General features: G+C 38.4%; 1 protein-coding gene across 6 annotated transcripts in view; it reads right to left on the bottom strand.

Annotated features, from left to right (window-relative positions):
- PTPRC (protein tyrosine phosphatase receptor type C) overlaps window positions 1-14,824 on the bottom strand; it is a 106,737-nt gene extending 91,913 nt beyond the window's left edge. For all 6 annotated transcript variants that reach the window (XM_030572395.1, XM_030572397.1, XM_030572399.1 and 3 more), the window contains exons 1-2: window positions 14,717-14,824; window positions 14,515-14,632 (exon numbers count right to left, since the gene is read on the bottom strand). In XM_030572395.1, coding sequence (XP_030428255.1) covers window positions 14,515-14,587 — 73 coding nt within the window. In that variant the 5' untranslated portion in view covers window positions 14,588-14,632; window positions 14,717-14,824. The remainder of the gene's footprint in view (window positions 1-14,514; window positions 14,633-14,716) is intronic.
- Between the last annotated feature and the right edge of the window lie 2,761 nt (window positions 14,825-17,585).

Raw genomic sequence — 17,585 nt, 5'->3', positions numbered from 1 at the left:
TTCATGAATGCAGAACAGAACTGTATTCTCTGTATCTGGAAAAAAGAGATATGGTGCCTCTGAACTGCTCTATTGAGAGATTCCATGATGTGTCTAAAAGAATTACCTGTTCATTCTTATTATTATTACTACTATTAATAATGCAGGAATGGTACCATTCTGCCTACACTTCTTGAAAACAGATAATAGGTCTGTATGTCTGCCATTATCAAAACATCCATCAAAGGTCAGGTAATTTTCCATACTCATTTAGAAACAAAGAAGCTACCTATTCTGGTAAAACTGTTCCAGGTTTTCAATGTTTGTTCCTCAGACATGAAGCAGATGTAATCAGTGAGAAAATGAAGGCCGTTATTTCCATGACAACATCAACACAGAGGTGTTTGTGTTTACTCAGCCCTGTGCTCAGAATTGGAACTTTATCCTGTCAGGAGCTGAGTGCTGAGAGCTATCAAAACCCTTTGAGCCAAATGTCCCACATTTTTACAAGACCATCCCATTTCCATGAAGGGTTCTCCACAGGACCCAGGATGAATGTGTAGAAAGGTGGAAGGGGCAGGGAGGTCAGGGCATGGAATCAGGATACACAACTCCTGTTTGGCCACCAGTGATACATCTAACAAAAGAGTCAATGTTGCCTGGACTAGATTAACTCTTCCCTAGCATCCCCCACCCCTAAGATGTGGGAAATCCACTGGGAAAGGATTCCAGGGGTATTTGTTGATAAGGACAAACCCTTGTGTTGGTACCACATTCCATGCCATTATGGAGGCACAAAATGTCAGTATAGACTCATCCTCTTGATCTAGTGTAAGATCTTCACAGATCTGAAAGGGTCTATGGGATCTAGGGACAGAACACCTTATTTGTTCTTTAGTGGAATGATTCTGGAGAAACTCCAAAAAGGGAACATCTCTCAGAGATTTATTCACAGGAAAGGGTGATCAAGTCCTCAATGTTTACTCAGACCTGAAGTAGGCAAAAATTCCAATGACTTATAGTAACAAGCTCTAATTATTTATTTCTACATAAAGACTGCAGTTATCTTAATGAAATCCATGATAATCAGAGTTCATTTCAAAAGCACCTAATGTAACTTTGGAACCTAAGTCCCATTTTCAAAACAGACATTTAGGATCCTTAGTGCCTCTCCACGGCGACCTTTCAGCAGTGGTGTGCCGAGTCTTCATTTATTCACTTCAATGTAAGGTTTCACAGGCCAGTAATACATTGTAACATTTTTAGAAGGGCTCTTTCTATAAGTCTAATATATAACTAAACTATTGTTGTACGTAAAGTAAATAAGGTTTTTAAAAGGTTTAAGAAGATTCATTTAAAATTAAATTAAAATGCAGAGCCCTCCAGAGCGGTGGCCAGGACCCAGGCAGTGTGAGTGCCACTGACAATCAGCTCGTGTGCTGCCTTTGGCTCCCTTGCCATAGGTTGCCTACCCCTGGCCTAAAGGTACATCTACATGCACATGCAGCCTGTAGAGTACATATACTACATAACTGCTAACATGAGTATAAAAAGCAGTGTAGTCAGTGAGCCACTGCTTAGGAGAGTAAAGAGACTCCTGATCCCTTTGGTTATGTACCCGGGTATATACCCTACAGGGCTTTCTACATACCCAAGCAGCGCCTGCCAGTCTATACTGCTATTTTGATCAGCATAGTGGCCCACTGCTGGAGCCTTCCCCTGTGGCAGGGATTGGTCCCAGCAGCAGGGAAAGACTCCAGCAGCATGGAAAGCTACCTCAGGAAGCTGCTGGTACTTTTCCCTGCTACAGGGAAAGGCAGCTTTCTGCTGCAGGGAAAGATTCCAGCAGTGGGGAAAGACTCTGGCAGTGGGAGGTAGAAGGGAAAGGCTCCTCCGGCAGCTTCCTGCTGCTGAGGCTTTTGCCTGATGCCTCCCCGCTGCCAGAGCCTTTCACTGGCAAGTGTAGTTACAAACCACATTGTGGACATAGCTCACTTTTCACTGCACTTTGTAGCTATATATGATGTGCAGTGTAGACGTAGCCTATGTCAGTTTTGAAAATGGGATTTACATTCACAAGTCACTGTAAACACACTCTGTGCCTAGTAAACCTGCTGAGGGAGTGCATCATATCTACCCAAAGTGCTAACCAATCCAAAGAAAAGAAGGCCCAATTCTGCCTCCCACTGCCAGAGTGATGCCATAGAAGGCAATCTTACATCAGTGCAGCTGAGATCAGAACTTGATCCAGAGTAACTGAAACATATTCTAACTATTTTATACTCATTTATGCCATTAAAAGCGGTAACATGAAGTATGCTAGACATTTTCTGAACAGCTTTTATATATTCTGAATAGTTGACATAAGACTTCATTTTCCCTTTTTCTAGTAGCTGTTACCCCAGAACAGATTAAATAGTTTCCAATCTAATGTTTTACATTTGATTGTCCAACCAGTGTATACTTTTCAAGTGAGGGTGGTGTACTGAGGCCAAAAGCTTTTATTAAAAAAAAATAGAGAGAGCTTTGTATAAAATATGTATCAGGTGAGGAGAATTATTTGATCATAAAATTCTACTTTTTAAACTTAGTGGCCTTCTGTTTGATTTTAATTCTCTGTCAAACTGGTGTTATATTGTCCTTAGCCAATTCAAAACTCAAACACCAAAATTCTAATTCTATGTTCTTTGGCAATGTCTAAACCTAGCAAAATAATTTATTTATAATAAAAAGAACAGTACTGCATTAGATCTATTTTTAAAATATGAAAAATATTTCTGTTTTCTGGGAGCAAAATGTCTCACAAAACACCTTAAAAGACAGAAAGAGGAAGAAATTCATAAAAACACTAATACTAATTTTATTCTGGCTGGTTTATAGTTAGTACAGTTATTACTAAATCTTTATATCACAACCACTAACAGCAAGACTCCACAAACTATACTAAACATCTGTCCTCTGTCAGAGTTAGTTATTCCCACCAGGCTATCATACAGACATTTCAGATAAGGATAATTTAGCAAAGTCCCTTCAGGCTAGGATAAGGTACTGAAGGAAGTATAGCTCTTCAATAGAAGAGAAGCAGGGGCCAAAAGATGACTTCGAATCAGGGAGCATCATCTCAAAAGAAACAGGAAAATAGTAGGTCTGGTATCAGATCAACGTCCTAAACTATATTGTTTCATATTTTAATAGAAAACAGGCAAATTTTGAAGCATGGGGTTATAGTTCAGTCTCAAAGTTCTAGTAAGTCACAATATAAGCTGCTGAGATTTGCTCTTTGGTATATATCATTATCAGAACCTGTGACACAATTATACCTAGTAAATCACAGTTACCTGCTTTTTTTTCAATATATGATCATTATTTTATAATGTTACAAACAGGAAGCATTACTAGCATCTCATATGGAAAGGAAAATATCAGAAGGGCTGTTCTTTGTTCTTCTTTTGATGACTTTAGTCTCTAGGTCCTGATTCAGCAAACCACTTAAGCACATGTATAATTTTAAGCATTTACGCAGTCCTTCTACATTTAAACCATTTTCTGAACAAATATTTATCAAAATATAATGATATATTTTTTGGAACATTTTGAAAATATCATTGAGCAAAGAGTGAAAGCATGGCAGATGTAAATTAGATGATGTATCACCCTTTCAATCACTGTTGTGGCTTCCAAAGTCTACAATAAAGATTTTAAATGACTTTAAAATAGACTTTGTGGTGCTGCCCATTTTTTAATATGCCAGTTATCATGAAGACAAGTTGTAGGTCAACTGTAAGACAAGCTAATGTGACAGATTATTTTCAGAGAGAGCAAATGGTTATTGTCGTTAAAGAATTTCTATATAAATCTGAGCAAATATTTTTTATTCTGGGGCCAAAGCAAAAAATTCTCCCAAATTTGCTTTGAATCGAATTGAAATGGATATTTTTTAAAAAATTTCATCAAAGCAAGGACACACAAATTTTTTGTTTGGAACTGACCAAAACATTTTGGGTCAACCTAAAATGAATTTTTTGACCTCTTTTGTTTCAATACAGTCATTTGGGGGGCATTTTTCACCTTTTTCTTGTGGCTTTTTAAAAAAAATGGCCAAAATTCAAAATGGGACAATATTTTGGAACAAAAATAACTAAAAGAAACATTTTCAAGTGTTCAAAATGAAACATTTTGAAACCAAAAAGTTGAACCAAAACATTTAGAAATGGTCAAATCTATTTTTTTTTACTTTTTCAAAATAAATCAGCCAAAACTATTCATCAAATTTGACCAAAATTTGAACATGTAGTTTCAGACCCCCATCCCCAAAATGCATTTTTTCAGTGACAATACTATTTACTGAAAAAATTTCACCCAGCTTTTTTAGTGTACCACGTATCTTCTTCAGTATTTCAAGACTTTGTCATAATCCCTTTTCAGTGAACATTTTTTATCTTACTAATAAACTCAGCCACTCAAATCCCTTTGCAATTTGAAAGTAAAACATTTCCAAAGTGCACATACAGCTGCATACGACCTGATTTTCAAAAGTGCTAAGCACCACACTTCCAATTATTTAGTTCAATAAATATCTCCTTCCAATACTGAATGATGCAGTGTGGATCTGGACCATACTTTCATTCACTGAAGACAATTTCCAATGCTATCTTTGGCTTCACTTTATCTGCAACATGCACTTCATGAAATGTGATTTCAAACCCTTGGACTCTAGCTGTTAAATCCTGTATTTCCCTTCATACATATATTTTGTGTATTTTTCTTTTTGATGAAGGGTGAAGAGTTATAGTACAATACTTTTCTGTGTAGGTAAATCTTTTAGGGCAATGACATGTCTGGAGTGAGAATTAATTCCTTATTATTATGATTATATTTGGTTTTATGGGTGCTCAGAGATCAGTGATGAATCTGGGACAAGATTCTGAATAGGAAAGAATAGAATAGAATATTGTCCTTTTCCTTTGGTATGCAGGTAGGGCAACCAGACAGCAAATGTGAAAAATTGGGACAGGGGGTGGGGGTAATAGGAGCATATATAAAAAAAGACCCAAAAATCAGAACTGTCCCTATAAAATCGGGACATTTGGTCACCCTGTATGTAGGTACCACTACACACTTGCATTCCATACAGGTGGAATATCTACAATATAATGAGCAATAAAAATTTAAATTCTGATGTCTGAATGATCGCCAAGCTCTTTTGAACATACTGCCCCATTTGTAGATGCTGGTCCTGAATACCTTGTATGGGAAATTAAATGCTGAAGCGAAGCTGTAGCATTTGAGGACCCAAAAACTATCCTATTGTGAATATAATCCAACAGCATGGGTATTAGCATTATCTTATCATAGGAAACTAAAGAAAATTCAACAAACTACTAAAGAAAAAAAATACAGAGATAAAATAATACTTGTAAGTTTGAATGTGTCGTGCTGCTGCCTTTGTGGACTTTCCATTGACGTCACTGTGGAGGTGAGGCTTAGGTGACTAACATTTTGAGTGGGGAGAGAAAACAAGAGACTTAATGAGAGGAATGAGGGCCAATGGTGTGAGGTAATGTGATGGGTAAAGTGTCATTTCTGTGCAGTAGAAAGTCATTTTTAGAGGCTTTGGTTTGCTGACCATCCTTCCCTTGACATAATCCTGCTGCCAGTGAAAACAGTGACAAAACTCCTATTGACCACTATGGCACAGGATCATGTCCATATATGCCCACTCCCCAACACTGCCACATGTACTAAAATCCCAAATAGTAGCATATGCAGGATAGTCTTCAACTACAACTAAACCTGGTAGATCAAACGTTAATCATGACAGGGAGACAAATGCAGCTAGAACATCTTGATCTTTGTTTATCTAACAAAGCACTCCTGAACTCTTGTGGGTTTTGCTATAAAGATATGAAGTTACTTCCTGAACTGCACTGAAACATTGCAATAGTTTTAATATGTCCTATGTTCCACTCAAAAAGGAGTCTGCAGGCATGGTTTTCATATCATACTGTGACTCCCTAAAAATCCATCTTTCTTCATCTAGAACACTTTTCTTTTTCATTGATTCTATTCTAGTGGTCAAACAGTCCAATATTCCTAACAATATAACATGCCAAACTCAGGAGATCAATAGCTGTATTTCACTGAAATTCATGAAAGTTTTACCTCTGTCTCCCTCAAAACATTGAGTTCACTGTCATCCAAGAAAAATTTGTCTTTCCACATGCCAGTCTTTCCTTTTTGTCACCATCATATTTAGACCTTATATCCCTGCCAGGGCTTCTTAAATCAGAGCTCTCTCTCTTTTGCCAGCCTTTGTGTCCTCTCCAGCACCTGAGTTCACCTTGACTTAAGTTATCATAGACCCTAATATTCTGAAGGGGAAAGAGCATCTATTGGGGAGGCTCTTAGTAGGTTTTATTTCTAAGTCCTTTAATTCACTACTCAGGCAATCAAAATGCCCTAGCAAACACTACTAGATGAGGAGTAGCACTGACCCAGAACCCCCTAGCATCTATATAACTTTATTGCCATTTCACATCTTTCACTGAAACCTAAACCATATGCCATGCTTCTTATATGAAACGTGAAGCAGGTGCAGAGGATATAGAAATGCCTTTTGATTCTGATGAGCCAACACAATTGAACACAGAAGCATTAAACAAAAACCCAGCAAACAAGACTGAGCCTAACAATAGCCTATCCATTTTAAGGCCTCTCCCATATAAAGAACTGCTACAACTATTGCAGTTTTTATACTGTATATATTTCTCCAGTTCTTTCCATTGATTGCAAAAAATTAAGATGATATTTTATCATTGCAACAAGGTACCAAACATAAAATTATTAAAATTATATACAATTTTTTAAAATAAAATGTTAATGGGACATAAATTTTACAAGGAGGACTGATTCTGAGAATAAAATCTCTTTGGTGTATCTGCTCCAAAGCACTATAAAACAAAATGATTTCTCTAGTATTTGTGCATGTTACCTTACATTCATTTTTAAATTATCTAGAAGTATATAGAAAAGACACTGATACAGAATGGAACTGCAATAGCCAAATCAGCTATTGACCAATGGAGAAAAGTCCAGAAGTAAGAATGGGAAAACTTTCTTTTACCTTGTTTTGAGGTCTGGTTTCTAAGAGATCCTTGACCTAGTTTCCATTTTTGTGCAACCAGTTGATTCCTGAAATAATTTGTACCCACAAATGCTACCATTTAAACATCTAAATTGCATTTCTCAGTTTGACATTCTTATGGTAGCATTTACATCAACAAAATGGAAAACACTTTTCAAAATCAGGCCTTTTATATCTATGGTTTTTTGAGGGACATGGTTTTCTGATTTATGAAGTAGATTGGAAGCCAGGACACCACCATACCAGTCTGTCCTCAGACAGCGACTCACTGTGCAACTTCAGTCATTCCACTTAACCTCTCTGTATCCCAATTTCCTCATTTGTTAAAATGGAGACTATATGTAATTTACAGGAGACAAGAGAGGGTTAATCATATGGGGCCTGGTTCTGCTACTTTTACTCAAGTTGAGTAGCTCTTTACTCTCAGAACAGTCCCACTGATTTGACTATGGCTGCGCAGAATAATTTTTTTTACATGAGTAGTTGTTACACTGCAAAAACATCACCTTCCCATTGTCGGCTCCTATGCTCCAGGTGTGAGGGCAGAGATCAATCCTTTGCCATATATTCAGACAGTCACTTGCTTTATACTTTCTGCACTTCTTGTGGATAGCTCTATGTCCTAAGACAATGTTTCCTGAGATCAGACAGCTTCTTCAGAGTAACTCTTTTGTGATAATTTAAGGGTAGTCAATAATTTTTATCTTGTTAAACGTTAATGAATTGTGGCTCAAAATATCACCATGGGGTAGGTATTATCTACAATTTAGAAAGGGAGAAACTGAGATTTAGAGAGCTTACATGACAAGCTAGTTCATACAACATGTCTCTGGGACAAGATGGGTGAGGTAATGTCTTTTATTGGACCAGCTTCTAGTGGTGAGAGAGAAGTTTTTGAGCCACACCAGTCTTCTTCAGGTCAGGGAGAGGTACTCTGAGAGTCAAAAGCTTGTCTCTCTCACCAATAAAAGTTAGTCCAATAAGAGATATTACCTCACCCACCTTGTCTCTCTAATATTCCGGAACCAACACGGCTACAGCTACACAGCATACAACATGTCTGTGACAGAGCCTGGAATAGAATCCACAGAACCTGACACCCACTTCTGTGCTCTAGCCACTTGGCCATACTCTATCATTTATCTTCCCCCTTTTTTCTTATCCACTTCATTCCTTCTTATCTCCCACCATCTAGAAGCAGTTCAGGAACTCACTACTGCTTAAGGTAACCTGTTCACAGTTTCAAGGGGGTGAGTGCCTTTGCAGTAACTAGTTAATTATCTGAAAGTGTCTTAATACCATATGCCTATACACCAATCCTTCTGAGACAGAAATTACTGCTATCCTTGTGTATTGCCTTACATTTTCCTGGTGCTAAGAGATAGCTAATATACTTAATGATCTGCTACTTGTTATACATAGTACAGAAATATTCTTTGATTTGACCTCTCCCTCCCCACCCCCAGTGTTATAATGCTATTAGTCTGATTTGTGCATGTGTCCTGTTTCATCACATGTCAGGAAAAGACTATTTCAAAGGCTATTTCAAAAATTGCTCCACAGAGTCCACATTTTTGTGACAAAAAAAGTCCTCCATGCACAATGAAATATATTGTTAGAGTTGACAACTGTCTATAGAGTGGTGAGATTGTGAATGAGGAGCACAGTTGTAAGAGAAGTCTTTGAATTTGCAAAACAGAAATCCAAGAAAGCATACCAGCTGAGTGTACGTTGACATAGAAGGAATAACTAGGAGCACAGTACTGAGAAAGAAATAGAAAAGAAAAGAAAGGAAATAGGTTCTGTAGCTATACAACATTATGGACAATGACACTGAAATGCTCACAAAGTCAGTTTTTAAAACCCTGATACTGAAGCACCCAATCTGTTTTTATTAGAAAGAGAAAAAAATCTGGAAATAGATAAAATGGTTTAACATATTATTGAAACACCAGTGAACATGACCTGTCTGAAAGTGCACAAATAATATATCTAGATACACAATGCAGCAGTCTGAGTCTCCATTTCAGCTGAGAAAATCAAAGCACTGTAGGTTGTTTTTGTTGTTTAATCTTGATATTTACAGGAAGAAATCAATGTTTTACCATTTCAGGGCTTTACATCGTTATGTTGCATCAATTTGATTCCAGACCGATTCAGTGCCTGACTTCAGCTTCAAAGATAGTAAACATTCCATGCAAAAACTGCCTACTAGCTCAGAGTGGTTTTCCTGACTGAAATTACATGAACTAGCTGAAATCAAACATCCTCTTGACTGTTAATCAGACATGAGTATAACAGCAATGTGTGACAGTGGGCACCCTGAAGTAATGGAAAAGGCAATAGGCTACCCGAGGTGACATATTTCTAGATTGTACTGCCATTTCCTGGATGGGCCTGGCAATCCAATCCCCATTAAAGAGCTTAACTGAGAAAATAACTAAGGCCCTGGTCATGGTTGAGTGGAGACTTAAGAGGCAACAGCCATTTAGGCAAAGAGAGGTAGCCATGGCAGAACTCAGGAAAATTGACAATTAGATATAATATCTAACTAGACCACAAATACGAAGAGAGGACACCGGGGCGTTAAACTCTTTATGGTCTTCTCCTGCATCTCACTCTCAGTATGGTACAGAATGTACCTCTGTGCAGCTTCTCAAGAAAAGAAACACCTATTAAAACTTCATCAAAAAAACTTCAAAAACAGACTTCAAAGAGAAACTGCAGAGCTACAATTAATTTGCAAACTTACTACCATTACTTTGGGCTTAATTAGAGACTGGGAGTGACTGGCTCACCACAAAAGCATTTTTTCCTCTCTTGGTATTGATACTTCCTTTTCAATTATTGGGAGTGGACCACACCCAACCTGACTGAGTTGGCCTTGTCAACATTGGTTCTCCATTTGTAAGTTAACTCCCTTCTCTTCATGTGCCAATATATTTATGCCTGTATCTGTAATTTTAACTTCATGCATCTGAAGAAGTGGGGTTTTTTACCCATGAAAGCTTATGCCCAAATAAACCCATTAGTCTTCAAGGTGCCACCGGACTCCTTGTTGTTTTTGTGGATACAGACTGACACACTACCCCTCTGATTCTAAATGTGGTTTGCTGCATTTCAGTTTGTAAATATAAATGCTTTAATGATGAAATCTAAATGAATTATATGGTTGGAATCAGAGGTCTGCCATGCAGGGTGTAAAGAAAACTTGTTGGCCTTGAACCAACATTCCTTTCCCTATATTCCTTAGATAACAGCCAATACACCTCAACAATAATCCTATCATATTACATGCTCTTCACTCTTCCCTCCCTTTCTCTGTCTCTCTTACCCTCCACTCCTTCCTCTGTTGTTTTTCGTGCTTCTGGTTCCCATCTATTATCAGATTTTGAAATACCAGAAGTGAGCAGAGCACTGAAAAGTCATTGACTTGTCACAAACAAGGTCCCTGCCTCAGAGAACTTGCTGTCTACATGCACTATTGAAAACAACACAGTGAAATACTCTACACATCTTCAAGAGACAGGTGGCTGTTGTAAGTGAAAAGCGTCACAGAAGAGAGTGTATTTCAGAACACTCTCTCTTCCCCTATTCTTCTTCTAATATCTTGCTCTTGTTTTTGCAATTCTGTTTTTTCTAACAACTGCACCGTCCCAGCATTACCATGGGCGTTCAACAGTTATAATTTATAACTACAACATGGCTTCACTAGATCTTTCCAGAAGGGTAGCCTGAGTTGCACTCCAGCACAATCCTTCAGACTATCTGCCATTCAGGAGGCCAAAGATGTAGGGAAGCTCTGCCAAAGGTTCTGGCTAAAGCAAAGAAGAAAAGGCATTGAGACCGAGCTCATTAGCCGTTAAGGTTGGAAGTTGTTCAGGCAGTGATTTTCCTGAGCCTGCAGAAGACTTTTAATTAATAAATAATAACAATAATAACAATAAATAATAATAATAATAAAGTCAAACCCAAATTATTAAGTGGAACTTGGAGTTTCTTGTGAAAAGGAAGTGGATCAGTGGTGAGTAAAAGGCTTGTGAAAACTGTTGCCAAACCCATTCTTTAGTGGGGGGAAAGGATGGCCTGAAGCCATGGGATGAGAGAATGTTCAGCCAGCATGAGTTTAAAAAAATCTGAGAACAATTGTAGCATTTCATAAAGATATGCTTCAATATGCACTGTAGATAGACCCCGGAAATACAAGACTTACATTTTGATTGTTTGTCAGAAAACCAAGTTAGACAAAAGAGCATATTATGACACTGATCGTTATAAAGCCCCATAGCATATGCCAGACAGCATTAGGCCCTGATATTACAAGCTGTTCTGCGCAAGTGGACTTGAGAGCGACGGACACCACATTGAAAAAGTGACCTGAATGGGATGTTTCGTGGATACAAATGTCTCCCTGTACAGACCAAGTTTCAGGAATGGAGCCTAAGTGCACTTGGTAACTTGGAGATGTTTTACTTCAGTGTCAGTATGGAAGTTTTCAATGTTCATTGGAAAATGGGTACTGAACAGCTACAAATAATATTACTCCTATATTTATTATTGACACACTGCAGATGGCCACTTATAGAAATTCTTGAAATTTCTAACAATATATATATAAAAAGGCACCTTTCCCAGGTTCTAGCTTTCTTTGACATTCTTTAAAAACATAGGTCAAGATTCTTAAATGTGACTAGTGTTTCTAAATGCCTCAATGTAGGGGTGCCCAACCTTACAGGGGTCTGACTGGCAGAGAGTGGGTGCTTGACACTTTGAGAGAATCAAGCTGTTTTAAAACATCTCAGATTGGGCCCCACAAATTGAACCCCTTCCCCTCCTCCCCCAAAAAATCACTAAGCATATTTGAATCTTGGCCACAAATCATAATGTAAAGACAAATCCAGCAACAAACTCACCATTGACTAACAATAATCAGCAAACTATTCCTGCAGCAAGATTAAAGACCCTCTCCTTCCCTCCCAGTATAACCCCTCGGGTAACAAACCACTCCAGATAGGACCTAGCACCTACTCCATCCCTACCAGCCAATGGTAACCAATACAAAAAATATCAAGTCCACCAATACACCTGTCCTAACAGAAAGGTCCACCCCCATCAAACTCTTCCCTACCTAATAACAGGAAAAATAGATAGGCATTAAATATGTCTTGAAAGTCAAATGTAAACTATTTCGCACAAGGGGGGAAGGAAGGTTACAATGATTGACCATAATTTGTGTCAGTAAGACATGGGGACAGGAGTCTCTCAAATAAGCACGTGCCAAATTATATAGGTAAAAGCAACGCCTTAAATTCCACCTGGTAACCAACAGGCAGACAGTGCAGATCCCAGAGTCCTGGTGTTCTGTGCTCCCTCCCTGCTACATCTTTGATTTTAGTCCCAATGGGACCTACAGTGTCTATACTGTTGGATATTTGACACAGTGAATTCAGTAAATTAATATGGTACGGCTAATCACAAGCAATAACAACTAGCTCTTGTACAGCACTTTTCATCTGTAGATTTTAACATGGTTTACAAAGATGGTAAATAGCTTTATCTCCATTTAACAAAAGGGGAGACAGAGATACAAAGGGGTGAAGTGACTTGCCCAAAATCACAGAGGAAGATGTGAGAGGAAAGAATTCCTTCCTTCCAAGAAATGGAGACTGAGCAAAGTTTTAAGCCAAATATTTTCTCCCTCATAATTCTCCAATACTTTAATGCCATTTCAGTATTTGAACTTTTACTGACTTTATTCTGTTTTTCGCCTTCTGTGGCTCCTATAACAACTGTATTAGCAACTTGATAGGGAGGAACTGGCAGAAGCCAGACCAGTCTATGCAGAAAAGAAGATAAAATCTGTCTTTTGAGGAAAAGTAGTGCTATCCTCTCCTCCTCATCCCCTCTTACAGGCCCCTCTATTAGCCATTGCACCGACCCACAAGAGGGGTTGCAATGGAGGCAGGCATCGACCTGCCCTTGCTGAAGAAAAGGGAGCAGCAGGCATCTGTAGACATGAGTTATAACAATGAGAAATGGGAGAGCAGATAAAAAAAGAGAATTCGTCTCTTTTATTTATAGTGCAGGATTCACTTGTTTCCATATAATATCCAACAGCGACTAACCAGATCTACTTAGTACTCACCTTCTATAGGCTCTCAAAGATTACACAACTAATACCCAGACTCCAAACCAGCTAAAAACATGTTAGCAACTCAGGGTCTGATTCTTCTCTCACTTACAAGAGTGTAAATCAGGAATAACTCCACTGAAATCAATTAATAATAAATTATTAATAATATACCTGCATAAAACGGCTGTAGATGAGCGGAGAATCAGACCATGCCATTTGCTACTATCTGGAATTAAGTGAATTAAGGACCACTTTTAGGATGAACATTGCTTAACAAACAGCTGCCGTAGCTAACATGAATGCGTGGACATCCTCAGTTATATAAACTAGCTAACTGGAAGGATGATAGAGGGTGGGGGGCAATCATGCTGCAACACTGTGCCTTCTTTAATTCAAAACTGTATCATCATACGATCCAGATTCTACAGACACTGATGGCCATTTGTAATACTTACTACTTTGACTTAATTGACTACTCACATTAGCAAGCACTAAACCTAGCTGTCAATGTTGCAGGATCAGGCCCTTAGACTATACCATTCTTTTTCAAGTCTGACAAGTGAAGATTGAGCTAACTTCACTTATAATGGAAAATAGTTGCGGACCATTCTAAATTCTAAGTCCCTTCAATTAATTTTCACTAACTGCAAAGTGGATGTCCCAACAAAATTACTTTATTTCTTGAAAACTGTCAATGGTAATTACACAAATTCTACAATTTCCCATCACCCCAGTCAGTTTTGGGATTTTTTTCTAGACTCTTTACAATATGAATCTAAATTTGAGGAACTGCATGCCATCGGCATCAAGGAGTGTCTTAAATACAAAGAGAGTTTTACTTTTTAAAGATTCCTTCAGTGATATTTTTAATGTTTTTAAACAGTGAAGGAATAAAATGTTGACTCTTAAAAAATGAACTAGGATTCCACTGAACCGACATTTATGAGAGCTCCAAATCAATTATTTTTTCAAAATTATTTGAATAAAAGACAATTAAAATATAAAATGCAAAGCTTTCTTTAAAAAAGTTTATACATATTCACGGATGGCTACACAGGAAACATTTTTTCTCTTGCACATTCTAAGCCACGTCTTCCTGTTCTAGTGTAGCCTTTGCCACATTATGGCTGCAGTACCAATATTTTATAGTTTCTGGACAAGTTGTCAGTTCTCCTCTTTGCAAAGCTTCAACATTCTGTTTTGCTAAAAGAACTTTACGGAACCAAATTTAGAACATGAAATATCAGTTGGTACCTACCTTTGACAAAAACATTGTTGTCCAGAAGGGCAAAGCCAAATGCCAAGAGTTCAAGCCACAAAAACATGGTCATATCTGGAAAGCAGGAGTATCCTTATGAAACAGCATGTGTGTCTCTCTGGAAAGCAAAATAATTGTTATCTTTCTGTAAAAGTATTTTTCGGCAAAACTTGAATCAAAAGCAGAATAACTGTGCACGTACATTGCAGTGCTTGCTTATCAGTCAGGGAGCAGTTTCCTCTGTCACCCAAAGACTAACCACTCGCGATCTCACTATATAGCTAAGTGATGTCAGAGACAATCTTACCTACTTCTTTAAAATGCCGCTTTTTTTTTCTTTTCAGTTTCCAGGAAGTCAAGAGGGTTTTTCATAAGTTGCTGCACTAATGTTTAACTTCCTTAATTCAGCCAAATAGATCATTTTAAACCATTTCTGCGGAAGAACTGAAGGAGAGTTGAAAAGAATTTCATGTTTCAAAAGCTTTTCTGTAACTTAGCTCTGTTCCAGTGCCTGGTCATTCATGAACCATGTATTCTTTCAAGCTATACTGAGGAAGAAAAAATATCCTTCTGAGAACATAATGAATCAACATATTAAGCTGACAATACAGCCATAATAAAAATACCTAGTTCTTATTGAAGTGAATATCGGTTAAATGAATAACATTTGAACATTGGTCTAAAAAGTACTTTTGATAACAGTCTCTCTGCAAAAATGCAATTCCTATCATGACAGTACTCAATACCAAATGGCTATGGATGACCTATATTTTGTTTCTTGTGCTGTTCTGTATCTAGGCAGTCAACATGCTGTAGTTGTCTAAGGCTTTCATACTACCACCTACCAATATACTGAATCTGAATTTTGGCAGTCAGTTCCACAAAAAGTTGACACATCCCTATGATAGAATATTTAGTCTCTTTCTAATATTTACCAGGGGGTAGCACAGTCCTGGAGGATTTTAGTCCCTCCTGCTGTAGGCAAAGGACTGCAGATGTCTTCCTTCATTGCAGACACTGGAATAGTATCCAACAGCTGATTAGGGTCCAGTTGGATGGTGAAGAGCAGAAGAGAGGTTAAAGGGGGAGAAATGCTGGGATTGCCTCTTTCATTGGGGGTTTGAACCAACTACCACCACTTTAGTGATCAACATTAAGATTACCAACATTTACCAGCAGCACCATGAGTTCAGAGGATTGCTAAAAAAGGGAAGAAAGCCTCATTCATTTATGTTTATTAGTCTTATACAATAAATTATGTAAAGATTGTCCAAATAGCATATTGTGGAAAAGTGCATAAATAATATCTGAGATATTACAGGTTTTCCCTATACTTAAGATAGGAGATAAGAGTGCTACCTCAGACTGGGAGTGGAAGCACTCTACTGTGTCCCAGAAAGCCTCATGTAGGGACCTCCCTGTCTCACTTACCTCTGTCAGTTCAGCCACTTTGGTCTCAAGAGCCTGTTATCAATCTCTGAGGGTCATGAGCTACTTGCACCAAATACACATATATGCCACCTGCCCACAAGACAGGCAATCATACAAGCTGTATTCAGTGCAATAAATTGAATAGTTCCCGCTCTACTGTCAGGCTGCTCCCTGATTATTTTTATTCTTGAGGGGTTTGTGTGTTTTTGGAGGTGAGGGGGAAAGAGAGACAGCTGGTCAGTGGCCTAGGTTTAAAGAATGTTTATCTGGCTCTCACATGTCCTCTCTAAACTTCCTTACAAAACTCCCGTTTGCTAGTTCCTCTGGTCACTTATGAGCTGGCTGTTCTTCCAAGTTAGCCCTGCCCCCTTGTCAAGAGATCTTCAAGAGATCAAAGAATGGCAGGCTAGAGCCTCTTTAGGAAGCTCTCAGCCTGGCCTAGAAAGCCGCAAGGCTCAGCACACAGCCGCCCTTCCCTCCCTCCCAACCAGACCATATTGTAAACTTCAATCAAGCAGGCGCATGGCAAGCAAGCAAAAACACAACAGATAGACAAAAAACTTATCCCAAAGGTGGAATGTCTTTGCACCAATTCTTTAAAAAAAAAATACTGAACATCATATGGGTCAGAGCTTTAGTGGATGTCAAATGGATATAGTTCCATGGGAGTAAATGGAGCTACTTCAATTTACATCAGGTGAAGATGTGACCCTATCACCTCTAAGCTTACAAATATGCACCATATAAAGTTTAATCAGATAGAGGATTCTTTACTCAAAAACAATCAAAAATTCATGATTGTATGTATTTTTGAACTGACATGTATTTCCATGGCATTTAACACTGTCTGTTAAATCACTTAATGAGGCACGATATTAATTCACATTGTGAGCTTTCTGTTAAAAATTTAGTAACAAAGGCCTGTATTGTTCCAGGTTTGCAAGATTTAAACCCAAGAACTCCAGGGAGTTATTATAAAACTTGACATGATCTGAAACTGTTTGGAGTCTAAATTCCTTTTTATAGATTGTAAACTCCTTGGGGCAGGGACCATATCTTCCTTTGTTTCTTGTACAAGGCCAAGCACACCATTGGCATAGGTTGCTGTTTCTGAACTTTTAACAATCAAAGTCAAATTGTGTAATGGAAAAATCAGCAAATTCTAATTTTATAAGACATCAGAGTTTTCCTAATACGCCATTGCACTCTGGGATATCAAAGCTAAGAGGCCAACAGCTAGTTACAGCATTAACTTTCTCTCTGAGGCTCGATGTGTGACCACAGAAAGAGAAAGTAGCACTATGGCTCCCTAGTGAGTTAAACTGTTTAGGCAGTGGGGAGTCAGTGAATATCACAGGGGGTCTACCTTTCCATATGGGGTAAAGTGCGTACAAAACAGAATGCTACCACCAGCGTAGAGGACTGGAGAATTTTTACGTGGAAGCAACTTACACTTTGCACAGGTGAAAATGCAGCACTGGGTTTACAATGGCATCAGCGGTGCCAGGCCCACACTCAGAAGGGGCCCCAGTGCTTGGACTGTGGTCCCACCCCTCCCCTCCACCTCAAGGACCTGCACCCACTCAGCTTCTTCCTCCTGAGACTCTGCCCACTACTCACTCCTCTCTGTCCCCTGCCGC

Source organism: Gopherus evgoodei, chromosome 8 (assembly GCF_007399415.2).
Source record: "Gopherus evgoodei ecotype Sinaloan lineage chromosome 8, rGopEvg1_v1.p, whole genome shotgun sequence".
NCBI classification, from domain to species: Eukaryota; Metazoa; Chordata; order Testudines; family Testudinidae; genus Gopherus; species Gopherus evgoodei.
The sequence above is the reverse complement of the archived record's forward strand: the minus strand, read 5'-3'. Positions and strand labels throughout refer to the sequence as shown.